We start from the raw sequence: 19,927 nt of genomic DNA, 5'->3' as shown, positions 1-19,927 counted from the left end.
GCAAAAAAAAATTATAGTTATTATAATTTAAATTTTAAATTTATTAAATGTGAAATTTTAAATATAATTATATAAATTAATTAAATTAATTTTCGAACTCGATAACACTAATTTTTTAATGTCTACTAATTAATCCATAGTCCAGCTATTACCTCCTAAAAGAGGGATTTTGACAAATTAAGACCTCTTAACCAATATAAATTAAAAAAAAAATAAAGAAATTTAAACAAAAATCTTTGGTATTAACTAATCTCTTACCGATCGTACTATCTTATTTCTTACAAAGTAAAATATTGTCCTAATTCAACCATACCTATAAAAGTAGTAAAACATACTTTTCAATCAAACACAATTTATCCTAAATCCAAATCATATTTGGAAATTGGCCAAATAGCATAACCTTACCCCTATTCAAAGAACCATCCGGACACCACTGACCAGGCAATATTTACCCTTTGGAGGCATTCAAATGATTGAATTTGGGGAAAAAATCTTTTTAAAAAACAATATTATTTTCACATATAATTTAATTTATTTGGAATTTCACATGTATAAGCTGGGCAGGTAATTATCAAAATATAATAATCTATTTTGTAAATAAAAAAGTTTTGATTGAATTTGTTTTTGCACGATAGAGAGTAATTTGAAGAAGAATTTGCAATAGAGAACAACGAATTCAAGCAATGAAAATCAAACTAAAAAAATTTCAAAATCATTTTGTTGTCCAAACGGGCTGTTGAAACAATGCTGTACTGCCAAATATGATAAAAAAATAATTTAAAATTTTAACAATAATTATACATAAATTTAACAAAAAAAATTTAATATTTTTGAATCAATATGAATTATAATATATAACTTTAGTATAAAATACAACACAAATACACTAATTTCAATACAAATATTTCATAAGACACGAATAGCCAGATCGCCAGATCTACTGCCAAAGAAAAGATATCTATCCAGATGTGAGACATTTGATTTACAACATTATTTTGTAATGTTGTACAACAAATTGATTTACAACACATGTTTTACAACAGCGCAAGACAGTGCAGAAAAAAAGAAATCTGGCCCGAACTGATAACTGTCCGAGGTTGCGGTTGATGTATGAGCGTTCTGAACAACCCACTCCAGTACAAGAGCAACTGCACAAATTACATTTATGCTGTCAATAATTCTGCAACAATGTTTGGATTAGAAAAATTATGTGTTGATCAATAAATGATGAGTCTACTCCTACAACCCTCAAAATCGAGGTCTTTCCCTGATACCATCTAATGATCAAATCAAGTTTATTTCAAGAATATAATCATAGAATGATTGATATTCACTTCGAATCATTTTAAGTGCAGTCGTCTAACTCATAATGTTTAATGATGCCACTCGAAAGATAAACCCAAGGTTTTCATATGCCATTTAAGATCATAAAGATTGAGAGATGCAAAAATGATGAAAGATTCGACTACTTCTGACCCACCCGTTTGAGTTGAGAGTTCAATCATCATATGAGCTGAGAGCAGCAACAACTGATCCTGTTGTTGCAAAAGTCGAGGCTACATCTGGAAAATCTTTCCAAGATGTCGTAATCTTTATGGATGGATATAGCCAACTCTTAATGGAATCGATAAAGGAGTTTGGATCAAAGTTCAGAATGGCTTCCCAATCAACCTGCACACCTTTTGGAATGTTGCCTGTGAACTCCATATTAGCAGCGAGTAACAATCCAAGCAAAACAACAAAGCCAACTACTGCAGTGCCCCTTGAGAGTGGCATGAAATTGTACCTGAAAAGCAATCAAGTATCGTTTGCATTAAAATCTTGAAATTGTAAAAACATAAAGCAACCGTTTGCATTCCATATCACATGTCATACCAGTAATATGTCATTCTTAAAATAGCTTCTCTCACATTTTCAAGGACATTGAAATCAGTGGACGCATAATTTTCACCACAATAAGCATTGCAAATGGCCTGCAAACCCATAGTTGGTAAATTCAAATGTCACAATCAATCAGAAAACAAATAGAAGAAAGAGAAAAAGATACTTAAAGTAATACCATAAGGAAAGGCAAGGGCTGTCAATCGATAGAAATAAAAAGCTAATTAGGATTTTGCTGCTTCCTGAATTTTATGTGGATTTTGCAGCATTAGAGAAACAGATAATCTACATAGTAAATAAGAACCCAGCAGACACTGGAACTCAATTCAATGCCATTTTCAATAGTAAGTTGTATGTTTAGGCATTTACATATCTGCTAAAATTGAAAATCAGTATGAAATTATCTGAGATAGTTAGAGCAAATATGGAGTAACAACATTTTTGGCAAAGCAGAATGCTAATAGAGTAAGTCTGGCTAATAATTATTGACTATTGGCTCAAGTTTGAGATCAAGAGCAGCTTACTTCCCAAGCAATTCCCATTTCGGCAACAAATTCCTCCCATCTGGAAGGTGTGCAAGGTGTTCTGATTGCGAAGTCATATCCATGCTCTCCCCTGTAAGAAACATTCAATGTTTTTCAACCACAAAAGTCAATTGAAAAAGAAAAAGAACTGTATAACAAATAAATTTAAGAAATAAAAAGAAAAAAGTTGACATAGACTTACATTTTCACACAGGTAATTCTAGTCCCTTCAAGTTGCTTCCTGAAATAAGAATAAACCAGTATTTTATGACTAGCTTATGACAAGAAACTTTAGATTCTAAGAAAGATCATCCTTCTAAGTTGTTGGAAGCTTACCCCTCAACGCCTGTGCTGTTGCACCAAGTAGCCAACCAGAAGTCCTCACCCACAATGTCATAAAGATCATTACAAGATTTTGCATGCACAATCTGCAAGTGGTATGTTAATATTGCTATATACATGAATTTTTTTTATAAAGGCAGATACATCGAAAAACTATTTGCACTTCAAAATCAGTCAGAAGATATGACTTAAAAGTCATAATATGCAGAACCATGGACTCCATAAGATAAAACGTAAAAGAACTTCAAAGAATCCTTTAGGCTTTGTTTGGTTTACAGAAAATTTGAGGAACAGGACATATAAAAAAATTGAAATACAGAGTATTGAGACTTAGTGCTCTAATGTCGGAAAAGATTTACTACTAAGAATATAACTAATCACAAGTAAAAATAAAGTATATTTTTATTTCAATTTTTTTTCTTTTACTTATTTTATCCACCGTCAAAAAATTGATGCTATGCACACACTACCAATCAATCTGCTCTTTTTGTATTAAATTTTAGCTTATTCAAATTAAAATTGATATATAACAAACTAAAGCATATTCTAACTCTTACAAGGGAGATCAAACCAAAATTCCAATTAAGGACGTATTACAGAACAAAATTTCTTCAGAATGTGACTTTAACCAAACAGTTAATGGATTTAAGTACTTGATATATTCTAAATATTAAAGTTTTAGTAAGGAATGCTATTGCATCTTAAACATCCATAAATTTAAATCCTTTTTATATTATCACGGCCATCAATTTTGCAATAGATTGCCAAAATTCAAATCACTTCAAAAATTTCTAAATGTCCATCTAAGTTTCTAATTCTTCAAATTTCATGACAGCCAGTCAGCCATGGTTAACTTACAATCAGAGCAATTAACATATGATGTCAAAACTTAAATGTTAGCAACAACATAGTCCTATTTATGTAACTAATACACAATAATGTACATTCTGTCAGACACTAACTTTTTTCTTATTCCTTTCTCCTGAATGGTATGATTTGAACCTACAACTATGTCAAACCAACACTAATCCCTTTATCACTGGAAAAGTGAAAAGTTACTCTTTCAGGATTGCTCATTTAGAGGATACAAGATCATTGCAGACTATTAAATACTCCAATTGCATGAAGATGTTATGTTCCACAAAAAGGTGATGGCAAAATGATATAACAGGTCTAAACCAATCATGCAGAACTTACATATTCTGATTTCCCCTCTTTGGATAGATCAATAATTTCATCTGCCTTGTTGTGCACAAAAAGTTTATCCTTCATGATAGTCTTTGCTATATCTAATGCTCTGCAATATCATCAAACAATGAGGATATATAACAACCCTGTTGTTAACGAATCAAACCAGATATTTACCTTTCATGGTTTGGGAAATAGCGAACAACTTTTGCTTGTCCGAGGACCATTGGTGTGTGAGAACCAAATCCAGAATTGAACTCTTCACTGCAAAGCAAAACAGTGGGGCACAAGCACAGTAACCAATCATATATTTTAGTGTGAAATCCTCAGTAAAAATTGAAACTATTCAAAAAATGTCATCTGACTTATCCTAGGTACTATAATGGTGATAAATATGCTCAGGATCTTCAACAGCATATGTTTAGTTTATTTGTATTGAGATGTATGATCCTGAGTAGAACTATAAGATTTTCTCCAAATTGAAAACAACCAATACTGCAATAAATGCAGCATTCAATTATGGTAATTGCATATATGACCAGGTGGGACTTGTATGCACTGTTGGGGGAGAAACCAATAAATAATGAAAGAATCAATAAAAAGCAGACTTTAGGATTGTACAAAAATCCAGAACAAGATAGCAGAGAAATTTGTAGATGACAAGGTCAAACCCATAATAGATTGACAACACAAGAGATGCCAACAAACAATAAGGTGAATATTATGCTTAACACATTTTAGTATAATTGTGTAGGTAATAAGGTTAAAGATAGCAGACCTCAACTTGTTAACCCACACAACCTGGTCACAAGGCTCAGAAATTTGTCTCCATTTGACAGCCAATGAATAAACATCTTGCCATGACATCATAGGGCGACTAGATGATCCATCTTCAGTAATGCCATAAGAAGGTGATATTTCTGAGGAACTGCTTGTACTACAACCAGCACCACCTCTGTTCTGGCTAGCCATACTGATTCTTTCCTTTCTTCGAGCCCTCTTACCATTTTTTGAGCTTCTATTAGAATGCTTCCAATCTGCTTGCAAAGAACGCCATGCTTTTGACACCTTCTGCGCAATTTCAATGGCAGCTAATCCTGCCATACGATGCTGGCACATACCACATGATGTAAAATAATTAATACACCAAAATGCAGGGAAAAAAAAGCAGTTTATAACCAAGGGAGATCATGGGGAAAAAAAAGCAACTTGATGGCAAGCTTTTTAGTTGTTTTTTCCTTTTCAATGGCGAAAAAGGTGAGCAAGAGTAAGGAAGAAAATATGAGAATTACAAAGCTACATAGGTCATTCGGACTCTCAACAGAATTAGTATAAAGCTGAATCTTAATGTCGAAATTAACCTAACTTGAGATATGAGACAAAACTAAGTAGTTATTTTATCAAAACATATTGTGACATTTTTCTGATTGGTATCAGGGCAAAATAATAAAAATGTGGGGCAAGCACATACATAGACATGCTTGAAACTTGAAAACAACTGTAATAAAACCAACAACATCCTTGTTGCTGCTATATTATACATACAAACATATAGGAATCCATCCTTGTTTTTTTTTCGTACACAGACCTTTTAAGAATGTTTCAAACTGAAACAAACATGTAACAACTGTAGTCTTTCAGAAAGAGTTTCATACTTTTCATCAAATCTGTTAAATTTAAGAAAGAGGAAAAATCTTAAACGAGAACGAGTAGGATGTAAACTGACTTTCCAGGGAGCCAAAAAGGACACCGAGGGAGGGCAGGGAAGGGGAAAAATCCAAAAGTACTTTAGAATTATTCTCAAAATTATTCACCTGACGCCTATTGGGTAAGAAACCAGGACAGTCATATTGGATTTTCTTGCCAATTGAGTCAGCAGCCAGCAGAAGAGCAGTCCTGTTCTTTGTAATGGCAAAATCTTGCTTTCTAAGCCTTCCCTTCTTCAGAGAATCACGCAATGGAGGCTGTCTGAAAACCTTTTCACATACATTCTTGGGGTGCAATCTCTTGCACCAGTATTCCTACATTAGAACAAGTATAAGAAACTAAAAGGCCAAAAGACAAGAAAAATCTCCACCAGGAAAATAATTGAAGTTTTAAGGAATTTGCTTTATTATATCTTTAGAGTGGTAGACTGATTTTATTTCTCAAAAATATGATAAACTCTCAAATGATGGAAAACTGAAGCCATGGAAGAGACAAATATTAATTTTTCTTACAAGTAACATAAAGCCAAAATTGACAAGCACAACTTTTGTGCAAAAGAAATACACCAGTGAACTAAAAAAGAACACAAAACAAAAAGGCATACACGCAACAAGGAGCTTTAAGTTTAATGATGATTATCACTATGAATAATTACCTTGAACAGTGGATCTATGTCTCCATCAATATCAAACCAACAAAACTCACTGTTGACTTTGCAAGCAGTGTACAAAGCAATCTCTTTCTGAAAGTGAAGAAATGCAAATTCAGAGACCCTATTGCTTTCAAGTCAAGGAAAGTAACAACTATTGTCAAATAAGATAATCATTACGACAGCCAACTAAACTATAAACTATTGTGTCTTGAGCATATTCTTCAAAACAACAATAAACCCAAAACTCAAGTAGAACAGATTTCCAAATGCACATTTTAAGCAATGTGTAATTCCATTTTTCAATATAACATACATAAAATGGTAATATCAAAATAACTGCACCGGAAACAAAATGAAAAAATTGCACATATATATATATATATATGGAAGGGTAGTTCATAAAATACGATGGAAACATGTGTATTTGGCCTTAAGTTGAAGGGCATACAACCAATGAATACACTTGGGAGCAAAAGGCATGCACTGTAATAGAGCCACCTCACTTTGAGAGGTGAGAGAGGCTATTTTGCTGTATTACACCTCACCTTTGTGCCTAGACACACCTCGACTATAAAAACTAAAACACCCCAAAAAGTCAAGAGTAGAAAAGAATTTGGGACAATAAGAAGCCATCCACTATCATATAGAAAACAAAAAGGAGGGAAAACACAGAAAATACATGCATATGACACCTTTTTTCATCTTCAAGTAACAAAATAACTTTTGGGTTCAACAGAAATATCCAGTTTCAGGTGCAGGTGAAATTGTATAAGGTGAAGGTTAGTACTAATGACAAGCGAAAGCATGAAAGAAACAGACAGGTGAGTATGCTAATAATTCCTTCAATGAAAAGAAACATATGAAAGAAAAACCTAATGAAGCAAATTTCATACAAAAGTTATATTATTTCAACACAAACCTGATAGAAGGCCAAGCATTGAAGAACAAACTTTTCCATTGAGTCCAGTTCAACATCTAATGCAGCATCATAGTCCTTGACCTGTGAATGTTAAGTTTTAGTACAATAAACTAATGCCAAAAAGCAATCAATGCAGTGTTATAATTTAATGAAACAAAGTATTTTAATTCAAATTCTTAGTTACCGCCTCTGCATATTCTCCAATAGCATGATAGCATGAAGCTCGTAAGTATAAACACTCAATATTTGAGTTCTCAATGCTCAACCCATTTGATAAATCCTTAATAGCCTTCCTGCGACAGCCAAGTTGGGTCACTTAAGCACAGATGAGAAATGATAGTGCAAATGTAGAACAACCTCAAGTGATCGGATCAAGTAATAAATAATTAGGAGCAAAATTTGGGTCACTTAATCAGAGATGAAAAAAATAATATTGCTAATGAAGAGAGACCTCAAGTGAACAGATCAAGTAATAAAGATTAGGGGTGAGAAATAATATTGATGGTTGACCTATACACGAACAACTGACTGTAAATATTAAATAGCAGATGCTCCGATAACAATTGGGCCATCATACCGATCGATGAAATATTTTAAACATCAGAATATTTACGTCATGAGATAGTTGCACTTCAGAGAACAATTATATCACAGATGGTTTGTATCATCATAAGAATGATTAAATACATTGCATTAAATCAGAGAAAACTAAACCATTCACAAAAACATAGTTGATTGAACACACCTGTGCTCTCCCATCCCATGGAGTAGTAGCCCACGTAAATGATATGCTTTAGAATACCTATTAGAAAGACATTAACAACATCAAGTTTAGAAAAACATAAATGAAACAATTTAGTAAAGTCTGGAAAAAAAAAGTACACACTGTTATAGGAGGGATATGATGGCTAAGAAGGCAAAGACAAATGCACCTTCCATCAATTTGTATAACTTGTTGAAGACATTCGAAAGCCATTTTAGAGTTTGCTAGATCTTGATAGAGCTGCCAGGGAATCACTTAGTCATGCCGCAAGACATTTAAAGCAGCTTAATAGAAAAAAAACTAATTTTATTAGGCAAAATAATAGTTCTCACAGATGCATACACATGGTCACTCACCACCATACTCTGTTCGCTAAAAAACTGCCAAGGATATTTCCTAGTAATGTAGCAATAAATTCATGGAGAAAACTAGTTTTAAAACATAAAGTAGTAGTTTCTAGGAAAATGCACACAAATTGTTGTCAGTTTCATACGCTGCTGGCACTGACCTACAGAATCCTATCAAAATTGGGATTTTTCAGTCGTCAGCTAGGATATGCCAGCCAATTTTCAACTTCTCAGCTAGGAAACTGAGTTTACCATTTAGGCCAGAAAAAAATTTAGTAGAAAAAAGTTATTTTGGTCATTTTGACACATTTTTTTGTGAATAATCATGGAATTTTAGCTTTAAGAGCACAGCAATGCCTTGATAGAAATTGTGTGGATAAAGCACAATAATCAGCAATCGTTACCTGGGTAAGATGAACCCAGGCTTCAAGAAAACTTTGGTCAAGTTGGATAGACTTCAAATGTGCCTCCTCAGCCCTCTTGTATTCACCTATTGAAGATAATGCCATTCCCTACCAGAGTGAACACAAGTTATTGAGACAAAATTCCAAAAAGTATCAGATTCCTCCAGAAACAGCAAGGTTAAAGACATTTAATACTAACCAAATATGTGTATGCAGACTTGCTATTCTTATCAAGCTTCACACATGCAGATAGGTCTTCAACAGCAGCAACAAAATCCTTAAACTTGAAATTCACTATTCCTGAATTAAATAAAAATTCCACAGATCACTTCTTAGGCACAAAGATGTCACTATTCTCTTGTAACAACATTCTTTTGAGATATAATATGAAAATTTATAACTGATCAGATAGAAAAAACATAATTGAAAAATCAGACACAAATGTACATAACTACTTTCGACATTCATATTGAGCAAAAAAAAAAATGGACATAAAAAGGTGAGCAAAATTTCTTCAGCATATGAGCAAGTCAACTGCAAGCAGGAAGGGGAGGAAATGAAAATATGAAATAGCAGGATTAAACAAGTTACCTCTTTCATGTAATAAATCAGCTGAATTTGGATCAAACTCCAATGCTTTGGTCAGATCTTCAATTGCCTGGCATAAGATGTAAAATTTGAGTTATGACAAGCACTAAGCTCTTTATTTCCTTCACAAATGAAATATACTCAGAAATATAATGTAGTGACAGGCACTAAAACTCTCCATCATTTAGTTCATAAATAACATAAATTGACATTTTGCATCCCTCTCCCTTCTCTTCGCAAAATCCAATGATTTTATGGAAAAACTAATGTAACATGCACAGCAACAGAAATCAGCCTCTAACTTAAAGGTCTTAAGTAAACCTTTATGTTCTGGTTGACCATATCAATGTACCAAAGCCGAGGATCTCATGCAATTATGGAAAGACACTGCAAGAAGTTTTCCTTTGGATAGAAAGACAATATGAGGATGAAATTATAAAAGACCCTCACCTCAACAGATTCTCCCATAGCAGCCCGAGCCTGGCCTCTCCTTTTCCAAGCCTCACCAGCTGATGGTTTTGATTGAATAGCCTAAAGGAAAAATTAATCATAAGGAGCATATAAAATAGAAGTTGTCACTTCTATATAGACTGCAGAATCATGAAGATATATGTACCTTTGTAAAATCAGCAATAGCGGCTTCAAGTTCTCGTTGGAATGCGTATGCAGTCCCTCTTCCTATTAGTGCCTCAGGATATGTAGGATCGTCTTTCAGTATCTGCATGATATCAAAAAAGTAAAAATAAAAATAAAAAATAAAAGCACATATGTAAAATTTTTATATAATAAAGACAGAAAAAGACCACAAAGGCCACCCCAACATGGTAGAACCCAACTACAACAATTAAAGAAACCAAAGATGTACCTGGTCAAATATAGATATGGCAGAAGCATAATTCCCTTCATTAACCTGCAAAAAAAAGATCAAACAGAATGCAAGACTAAAGTTTGTTTACAGTACAAATGGTAATTGCACCAAGTTGAAAACCGCAAAACTTGTGAAAACATACCTGTGCAATGCCCCTTGATAAGCGAAAATCTACATTGATTGACTTGGTCTTTGAAATCTTAGCAACACAAAACTTCTTGTTCCTCTTAGTTTCATCAGTTATTTCATTATGTATGTCAGATATGTTAGATGGCAGAGAGTGACTTTCAGTTTTATCACTTGACTTACTGGAAATGACAGAGGATCTACTGCATTGTTCTGATTTCTCACTTAGATCATTACATGAATCTGAAGCATAACTTGGTTTGTCAAAATTACTATGAGTTCCATTTGTCAGGACACAAGGCATCTCATTCGGACAAGTTTGATCACTTAACCCTATGTCAAAATTATCACCAGAAATGCTACTGCTCTCAGAAGCATCAACAGACTCCACACTTAATTTAGATCCATCACTTAACACATTGAGACTTTTGTAATTTTCAAATGTTTTGTCAATGGTGTCAGATGCTAACTCAGATAAAGACATTGATGATTTATTCCTCTCTTCATCACTTGTTTTATTGTGTGTCTCAAAATTGTCAGTAGACTTTTTGTAGATCTTTGATCTATCACTATGTTCTTGCAATAATCTAGATGTATTGTATTTATTTTGATGCTTGAAAGTTTCATTTGACTTTCCATTGATGTAAAGTCTTGATTCAGATACAGGGTTAGATAACTTAGGGTCAGCCACATGTTTGTCACTAGTAAAAGTTATGTCTTGTTTGCCTGGTTTTGCTACCGTCAAAAGCTCTTCCAGTTCCAGCAATTGCTTCAGATCAGCAGATTGCCGCAATGCATGTTCATGCCCTTGCTCCCAAACAGCAATAGCGTCCTCTTTCCTTCCCAACGCAGAAAATGCACAGCCTAAACAAGGGAAATAAAAGCACTGAGTTTGAGCACCCTATCCTAAAGACAAGAGAATATTCTTTGCTGTCTACAGTCAAATAAACAGTGATTACTCAGAAAAAAGCATCAAGGATGCCCCACAGAGATACATAACAAAAAATCATCAATAGCATAAAGCATACACAAAATTCTAAAGAAAATCTAAAGATAGGGGAAACACCACTTTGATTACAAATTCTACATTAGATCAGTCAATTTTATCATTATGTTATTATCCGAACAGTTTTAATCCAAACTGATGTCGTAAAACCACAACGGACTTTTCAAATGAGAGAGAGAGAGAGAAAGCTTAATCTTTGTTCTTGGTTTAATTATCAGTAAATTGCATCAACTGTTTATTAGTACTTACTCTAACTAGCATCAATGCTACAACCTAGACTCTTGAGATACACTTCGTACCTCTTAATTGTTGGCATCAAGGTTCTATATTACCATATTCATTCAGCTCTATCACCCATGAGCATGTCTGTGCTCTATGATAGCAAACTAAATTTCAAGAAGTCGAACTCGAACGTTAGGTTTGATGTTGAAATAAAATGTGCATTACGTGACTCAGAAGCAAATATTAAACCCAACTGAACCCTCCAAATTCTCTTATTTACAGCAAAATCACCAGAATTGAAGGATTTTGGTTAGTACTATAAATACACAGCCTAGAACTCAATTTTTGGACCGAAAAGGGATGCATGAATTGGGAAAGCATCTAAAATTAATCTAAATTTCAAATAACAACAAACTGAATTCATTAAAAGGCCAGGAAATCAAGTGCCAAACAATGCAATTAACATGTCAAATAAAACCGAAACAGTTGGATATTTAAGGATCAAGAACAAAATACCTTTAAGAATATAAGCTTGAAGAAGCGTAGGGTCAAGCTGTAGCGCCTTATCACAATCCTTAATCACGTGCTTATGAAGCTCCAATTGACTATAACAAAACGCTCTATTGCTGTTATCGAAGGAAACACCGATCAGCGAAATGAAAATGTAAAGAAAAAAAAAATTTAATGGTAAAAATTTGAAGATCAATTGGGACAAAGATGGAAACAAGTTTTAACGGACCAGATGTCTTGGATTGCGCAAGACTGAGCGAGGAGTGAGTCAAGGACTCGGATTGCCTTGGACCAGTCACGGGAGCGGCAGAGTTTGGCGAGTTCGACTCGCTCCGAGATAGCTGAGTTCATGGTGATTGAAGCAGGAGAGCGAGTTGGGAAAAGAGTAACATGAGAAGCTGCGAGGAAAGTGATGGGGGGAAAAACGGGGTCAGGTGAGGGTTCGCGTGTGGATCTGGTTTTGACCCCTTTTAGTTTTGGTCTTTCAAAATTGGATAATAGAGATGGAGCCTGCCTGCCAACGGCTCGTCTTCATGTGCGTGGGTTGCCACTCGGAGTTTACGGACTTACGGTCCCTTGCTTTTGGGCCTCTAACCACCACCCCCCCTCTTTCCTTTTCTGTTTCTTTTTCTTCGTTGAGGAATTATTTCAACATCTCGAAACGCATGCCTTTGATTTGTATGCCGGCACAAAATTGATGGTACAGTACAAAACCATTGAACCACAAGTCAACGAGACAATGACATGACACTGTGGTTACTATTACAAGACAATGGTTTTATGTTTAATCACAACTTAGATTCCAAAATTCGAAATTCCAAAATCGGTGAAGTTCAAACTCACGATTAATTTCCCATTTGACTAAAAAACCTCTAGAAACATATAAATAAAAATCGTGGCGTAAAACAAAAAACTCCGATTACATTTTTGTTTTGTCTGCTAATGGAAAAAAAAAAAAAAGCTGTTCATAGTCTACAATGCCAAATTTAGCCCGCGTTACATTGCTTAATTTGAGCTAAATTTATGTTGCAATTTCAACTTCAATTTGAAGAATGAGATTAAAGTAGGGATGAGAAAAAATATCAAAAAAATCGAAGATGGATTGAATTTGTAATATTTGGTTTGGATTGATTTTTTTTATTTAGTTTGAATCAATTTCAGATATTAAATATATTTATATTAGATTTAAATCAGATTTTGGATTAAGAGGTAAAAAATAAAAAAAAATTAAATTAAATCGAATTATATATATTTTTTAGTTTTTATATATATTTAAATTTTTATAAAATAAAAATTTAAATTTTATATTAAAATCTACTTAAATATATTAAAATTTTATATTAAATAATATTTAAAAATTAAAAATCAATAAACAAAACTGAAAAGATAAATTTTGATTTGGTTCAATTTAAATTATATGAAGGTTCTATTTGAATTCAAATCAAATTTTAAAATTTTATAATATTATATAATTATTAGAATATGTTGTCAGTAGTTATACATTTAGTTATGTGTGAATATCTTTATACTCTCTCATGATATAAATATACATGTCATAACCTTAAATATGATAGGGTAAAAAATTTATTCTTTATAGATTCATTTCATGGGATCAGAGCAATGGCATTCTCTCTTTTCATCATCTTCAATTCTGATCCAAATAATTGTCTTTTTCTTTGATCTAAAAACAATTACTTTTTTATTATTTTACTCCAATGACTTTCTTTATAATATATTATTTTTTAAACCCTCTAATGGCTTTCAACAACCACTCCTCTTTTATACAATCTCTTTCATTCTCTAACATTTCTAGCCTTATTTTCATTAAGTTGAACTCAAAAAATTATTTGTATTGGCATAGTGAGATAACACTTTTTTTATTATGCAGTGATTTAATGGAGCATATTGATGGTACTATTGCACCTTTTCCTAAAAATAAATAAAGATAATAAAACTATATCCAATCTTGCATGTATAAAGTCGATAAAAAAGGATCAATTTGTTCCTTCCTATCTAAAGGCAACATTGTCACCAAGTGCACAAGCACAGGTCTTGAGTTTGTCATCTTTTTACCAAGTTTAGACAACTTTAGAAACTATTTTTCATCAATAATATCAAGCAAAGTTAGATCTGTTGCATGATAAATTATAGAGTTTGAGTAAATGAACTATGTTTATTGAAAAATATTTTCCTAAAATCAAATCTATTTTTGATAATTTAGTGGCCATAAATCATCTTACCTCTGATTCAAAATTGGTGACTTGTACTTTGAATAGACTGTCAAATATCATTGAATATCAATCAATTATCTTTATTCTTAAAAGCATGAATATTAGTTCATAAGCAGCGCTTGAAAAGAATATCGGTATTATCATTACAACCTATGAATGCCATTGTTTGTTCCTATGAGACAGACATGGTAACTCACCCAAATTGTCAAGGTTAGCACTTTAATAATTCTCGTTATGATTTTTGGTGCACTTAACAGGTTAATCAAAAGTATAATTATCATGATTCTTGATCTTTTTCTTGCATAAATTATATGCCTCAACGAGACTTTCAATTAAATAACCGAGATAATAAGAATTTTTCACTTTTTTAGCATGCAAACCATATCATAAAGTGTCAGATTTGTCACTAATGCAACCATACTACTAGACATGTCAATACCATTACAATAAATTTGATCATAGTCTAAGTAATTTTTTTATTAGTCTTCATCTTTCCACTACTACTTCAAATGATACTTCATTTAATGCTCAAATAGACAATGACAATGATGTCTATTGGCTGACAGATTTAGGTACTACTAGTCACATAACTTTCAATCTATCGTTGGTACATCAGTCCACTTTTTATGCTGGCAATAAAAGTGTTTTTATTGGTGATGGTAATTCTCTAAACATCATTCTTATTGGTGATTTTGCTATATGTCTTAGTTATACAAAATTAGCATTGAAAAATATTCTATTTGTTTCAACATTAAAGGAAAATTTATCTATTTCTAAGCTAACCAAAACAATAACTATGGTTTTCATTGTTTTCCTTGGTTTTGTTATTAAAGATCTTTGTATAGGAAAAGTACTTCTGGATAGACCAATTCAAGGTAACCTTTATGTGATTCCTGCAATAGATGTTGAACGATTCGTTGGTGTGAGACAATGCAACCAACAAGATTTGTTCAGTGACAGTTCTTTTTCAGTTTCTAGAATAATTTGATAATGATAACTTGGGCATCTAGCTAGCAATATTATAACACAGTTAAAATCTAATAAATTTATCTATCTTAAGGATTCTTCTTTTTGTAACTTAACTTATACAGCTTGTCAAGTAGGAAAAAAAATTTGTTTTTTGGTTTATTGCTAGGATAACTTCTAATGTTCTTGAATTAATTCATTGTAATCTTTATGGGCCACCGTCCACTGCTACTATTACTAATTTTTGCTATTATATTATTTTTGTGGATGATTTCGATTGTTATACTTGGTTTTATCCATTGAAGCATCATCCCAATAATGTTACTTATTTTAAAAATTTTAAAATTATGATTGAAAATTAATTTGGCAATAAGATCAAAATTTTTTAGTGTAATGGAGCTAATGAGCTTGTTAATGATGATTTTAAAAATCTTATGGTATTTTTCTTCAAATTTTTTATCCACATATCCATGAACAAATGGTTTAGCAGAACGAAAACACAGACATATTGAGGAAATGAGCCTGACTCTGGTGTTTCAAGCTTCCTTACCATGATCTTTTTGGCTTGAGCCATTTTTTACAGTTGTTTATCTTATCAATCGATTTCCTATATCAGTTTTAGGTAATCATTTTTTTTTGAGGTGTTATTTAACTCTGTGCCAAACTACAATCATTTGAAAGTTTTTGGATGTGTTTATTATCCTCATTTAGTTTCTTATAAAAAAGATAAGCTTTCTCCAAAATCCACCCATTGTGTCTGCTTAGGGTATAGTTCAATCTACAAAGGATATCGTTGTTTAGATCTTTTTAATGATCGGATTAATATCTCATGGCATGTTGTCTTTGATAAAAATTGGTTTCCTTTTGCAGAATATTTTGGTTTTATAGCTCATGGGATTTTTTTCTCATTCCATTGACTCTTTTACATCTCCTGAAGTTAGTTTCAAGTTATCTCTGCCTATACCTCCTACTATAATTGTGTCAAAACCATTACCAAATGCTTCAATTCAAAATACAACTAATTTTGAACTTGATACAAGTGTTTTGGCACCCTTTGCTCAACCATCATCTGAGCCATCCACTTCTTTTAGTTCTAGAACCATACATCCTATAGTTACTCAAAGTCGAGATGGTACTCAAAGGCCTAAAGTACTATACTCTTTATATGCTACAAATTATCCATCTTTTAAGTCAAAATCTTTCAAAGAAGGATGTCAAGATGAAAAATAGATTTTAGCTATGAATGATGAATATTATGCTTTGATGCAAAATAATTCTTGGTCTTTAGTGCCTTGTAATTTATCCATGAATGTTATTAGTTATCGTTGGATCTATAAAATCAAAGAATGAGCTGAAGGTACCATTGAACGGTATAAAAGCAAGATTAGTGGCCAAAGATTCACACAACTAAAAGGTATTGACTTTAACTCCACCTTTAGCCTTGTTATTAAGTCCACCACTATTTGAATTGTTCTCCATATTATTGTTAGTAGAGGATGGTCCATTAGGCAATTAAATGTCAAAAATATATTTTTACATGGCAAGTTGCATGAAAAAGTTTATATGACACAACCTCCAGGGTTTGTGGATCCTAATCATCCTCATCATGTTTGTAAATTATATCACTCTCTTTATGGTCTTTACCAAGCTCCACAAGCTTGGTTTCAGATATTTAGTTTTGCTTTTCATGCTTTTAGTTTCAAAAGCAGTCAAGCAGATCCTTCATGTTCATGTGGCATTCCTTATCTGACATAATGTTACTTTTACTTTATGTGGATGATATCATTCTCATTGGCTCTTCATTAAATGTTATTCATTCATTTATTTCACAGCTTTTTTCATAATTTTCAATAAAAGATCTCATTGGTCTTCATTATTTTCTTGGCATAGAGGCACATCATACACCTAAACATTTATTGTTTACACAAACAAAATATGTTTTATTTTTATTGTCACGTTTAGGTATGGAAAATTGTAAACATACTTTTACTCTAATAACTACTAGTAAGAAGCTTTCTCTATATGATGAAACTTTACTTTCCAACCCATCACAAATCCCATCATTGTTAGAGCTTTACAATAACTTACCTTTACTAAACCTAACATTACCTATGCTGTGCAACAAGTTTGTCAATTTATGCATACATCTCATAATATTCACTTTCAGACTATGAAACGAATCTTGAGATATATTAAAGGAATTATCAATTGTGGTATTTGATTATTATCTTACACTATACCGAATTTGGTATGTTATATTGATGCTGATTGGGTTGATTGTTCAAACATTAGATGTTTTACAATGGATTACTGTATTTTTTTAGGTTCCAATCATGTTTCTTGATATACTAAAAAATAAGTTTTTATTGCTCAATCTAGTAATGAAGCAAAGTATATGGCTCTTTTTATAACTTATCGAGATATACTTTAGATTTCTTATGTATTGAATGAGGTTAGATTTCCTTTTGCACTACCTTGTTCTATATATTTTGATAATATGAATGCTACTCAATTTGTTACTAATCCAATCTTTCATGCTCACACAAAGCATATACAGACTTCTTATCACTTTGTTCATACCTTATTTGAAATTATTTTCTTCAAATCCCTTTTGTTTGTTCTCAATTACAACTAATTGATATATTTATCAAACGATTTTTTTTTTTCAAATTTCCATCCCTTTTAAGAATAAATTCTTGTGAAAGTTTTCTTTAATCACTTGAGGGGATATATTAAAATATATTGTTAATAATTATATATTTAATTATATATAAATATACTTATACATTTTCATGATATAAATGTCATAATTTTAAATGAGATAAAATAAAATATTATTTTTAACAAATTTGTTTCAATAATATCTAAAAAAACCAAATCGATCCGAAATTAAGGTGCATTATTTCAACGAGGCATTCAAACCTTGTCGAGACATGGAATTATTTTATGAGGAAGGGAAAAAAGGTGGGACCCTTTGCTTAATTCATTTACAAATGAAAGAATTGTTTCATGACTAATTGACGACTGGAAGAATTAAGCTCGTTTTTGAGTTTTTGACACTCTTAAAACCAAACCCCTGGCACCAGGCCGCCCATTTTGACAAGTGTCGAATCAGAGCACCTTTTGTTTCCTTAGTGACTGGTGCTCAGTCGAACACATCACCCCACTTACGAACATACACGTCATTTTCCAATTAAGTATTAGCAGTCAACAAAACAAGTAAATAAATTAATGAAATGCTTGGAAAAAGAAAATCCCAGCCGCCTTACGGTCGCCAATGGAATTAGCTTCAAATCATAATTAACTTCTTTTCAACTTGAGATTAACATTTCAAGATTATTAAAATTGAAAACAAGATTAGTACTAAAATAACCCTGATTTAGCTTTAACCGAACTGGTAGTAGTACTTGATTTCATGCTTTGATATCGAAACGAATGTGCCTAAGGAGCACTGGGATAACGATCTCAGGGGAGCTAAGCTGAGGAAGGTGACCATCGGATGTCATGACTTCAACGATGGATTCGCCACCCAGGTTTTGGTGTAAGTACTCGGACACGACGACCGGGACAGCCAAGTCTTTGACACTTTGGAGGATGTGACAAGGGACCGTGACAAGGCTGAGGAATTGTCTCATGTCGCTTTGGAATATGATTTGAGCCACGCTAAGGGCTATGTCAGGTCTCATGTTGAAGAGGGTACGGCTGAATTCTTGAACCGCCACGGATTCCAGGTCCCCTCCCACGGCTAGCGGTGCGAACCCTGAACACCAGGCTTTGTAGTTGGCTCCCATTGCATCGAAAAGTTGATCCAAGTCTTCTTGCTCAAATCCTCCATAGTAATTCACATCATTCAGATACCTAAAACAACATCAATAATAGAAATGGTTCAATTTTGGATATAAAAATAGATTTTTAACTAAAAAAATAACTTGAAACAAATGATTTAATATATCTTACGTCTCCCTGAAAGCTACTAGTATATGTATATATACATATATTTTACCTGGGGGAAGCAGAGATCATGATGATTTTGGAGAAGAGATCAGGGCGAGAAATGGAGGCGATGGCACCAATCATGGCAGAAACAGAATGACCAACAAGAATACAGGAATCAACCTGGAGCTCTTCAAGTATAGCAAGCAAATCATAAGCATAACCTTCAAGAGTAGCGTAACGATTGAAATCAAAGTATTCTGGGTTGGTAGTTCCAGCTCCCATGTTATCATACAAAACCACACGCAAATCCTCCACCAGGTGAGGAACTAAGTGCTTCCAAACCGACTGGTCGGTCCCAAATCCATGGGCCAAAACTATGACACCATCCCCTGCCCCCAAAACCTTCACGTTGTGAGCTTCTTCCACAATACCCATTATTTTTCTTCCCCAAAGCCGCCAATCCCAAATAAAGTGAATTATCTGTCACATGTGGGTTTATTTATATCTGTTACAATTGATTTCCGTGACGCTTCAAGGGCATTAATGGCTGGCGGTTCACAAAGACGATATTTTTCTTGGGATAAGGTTATTGGGTTTTTCTACAGTATCATTGGGCATAGAGTTACTGTTTTTAAATCATACGGTTGAGAGGGGTTTTGGAATGATCATGAACCTGTCATTAATGGTCGAACTAAACTGTTTCCAGACATCGACAGGTCCGGTTCCACACAAAATGGGCCTTTGGTA

At 33.0% G+C, this 19,927-nt stretch overlaps 2 protein-coding genes across 2 annotated transcripts; both read right to left on the bottom strand.

Moving 5' to 3' along the window:
* Positions 1 to 820: 820 nt before the first annotated feature.
* On the bottom strand, positions 821 to 12,902 carry LOC111299948 (suppressor of RPS4-RLD 1-like). The gene is made up of 24 exons (XM_022895492.2): positions 12,277 to 12,902; positions 12,054 to 12,163; positions 10,326 to 11,173; positions 10,181 to 10,225; positions 9,932 to 10,033; positions 9,766 to 9,846; positions 9,319 to 9,385; positions 8,927 to 9,027; positions 8,728 to 8,835; positions 8,146 to 8,216; positions 7,959 to 8,015; positions 7,398 to 7,506; positions 7,214 to 7,294; positions 6,298 to 6,384; positions 5,750 to 5,956; positions 4,714 to 5,045; positions 4,113 to 4,199; positions 3,945 to 4,044; positions 2,742 to 2,833; positions 2,608 to 2,646; positions 2,406 to 2,496; positions 1,876 to 1,973; positions 1,481 to 1,786; positions 821 to 1,148 (listed from the first exon to the last, which is right to left on the bottom strand). Exons 1-23 carry the CDS (start codon positions 12,396 to 12,398, stop codon positions 1,498 to 1,500), a joined length of 3,324 nt encoding a protein of 1,107 aa, XP_022751227.1. The 5' UTR covers positions 12,399 to 12,902; the 3' UTR covers positions 821 to 1,148; positions 1,481 to 1,497.
* Positions 12,903 to 18,484: 5,582 nt separating this feature from the next.
* LOC111299951 (putative esterase D14L) lies at positions 18,485 to 19,653 on the bottom strand. The gene is made up of 2 exons (XM_022895496.2): positions 19,248 to 19,653; positions 18,485 to 19,102 (listed from the first exon to the last, which is right to left on the bottom strand). The coding sequence occupies exons 1-2, from the start codon at positions 19,613 to 19,615 to the stop codon at positions 18,658 to 18,660; spliced, it is 813 nt and encodes a 270-aa protein (XP_022751231.1). The 5' UTR covers positions 19,616 to 19,653; the 3' UTR covers positions 18,485 to 18,657.
* Positions 19,654 to 19,927: the final 274 nt, after the last annotated feature.

This window comes from Durio zibethinus, chromosome 18, assembly GCF_047325235.1.
Source record: "Durio zibethinus cultivar Kanyao isolate XHJ-2024 chromosome 18, ASM4732523v1, whole genome shotgun sequence".
NCBI classification, from domain to species: Eukaryota; Viridiplantae; Streptophyta; class Magnoliopsida; order Malvales; family Malvaceae; genus Durio; species Durio zibethinus.
This window is presented reverse-complemented; position numbering and strand designations above follow the sequence as displayed.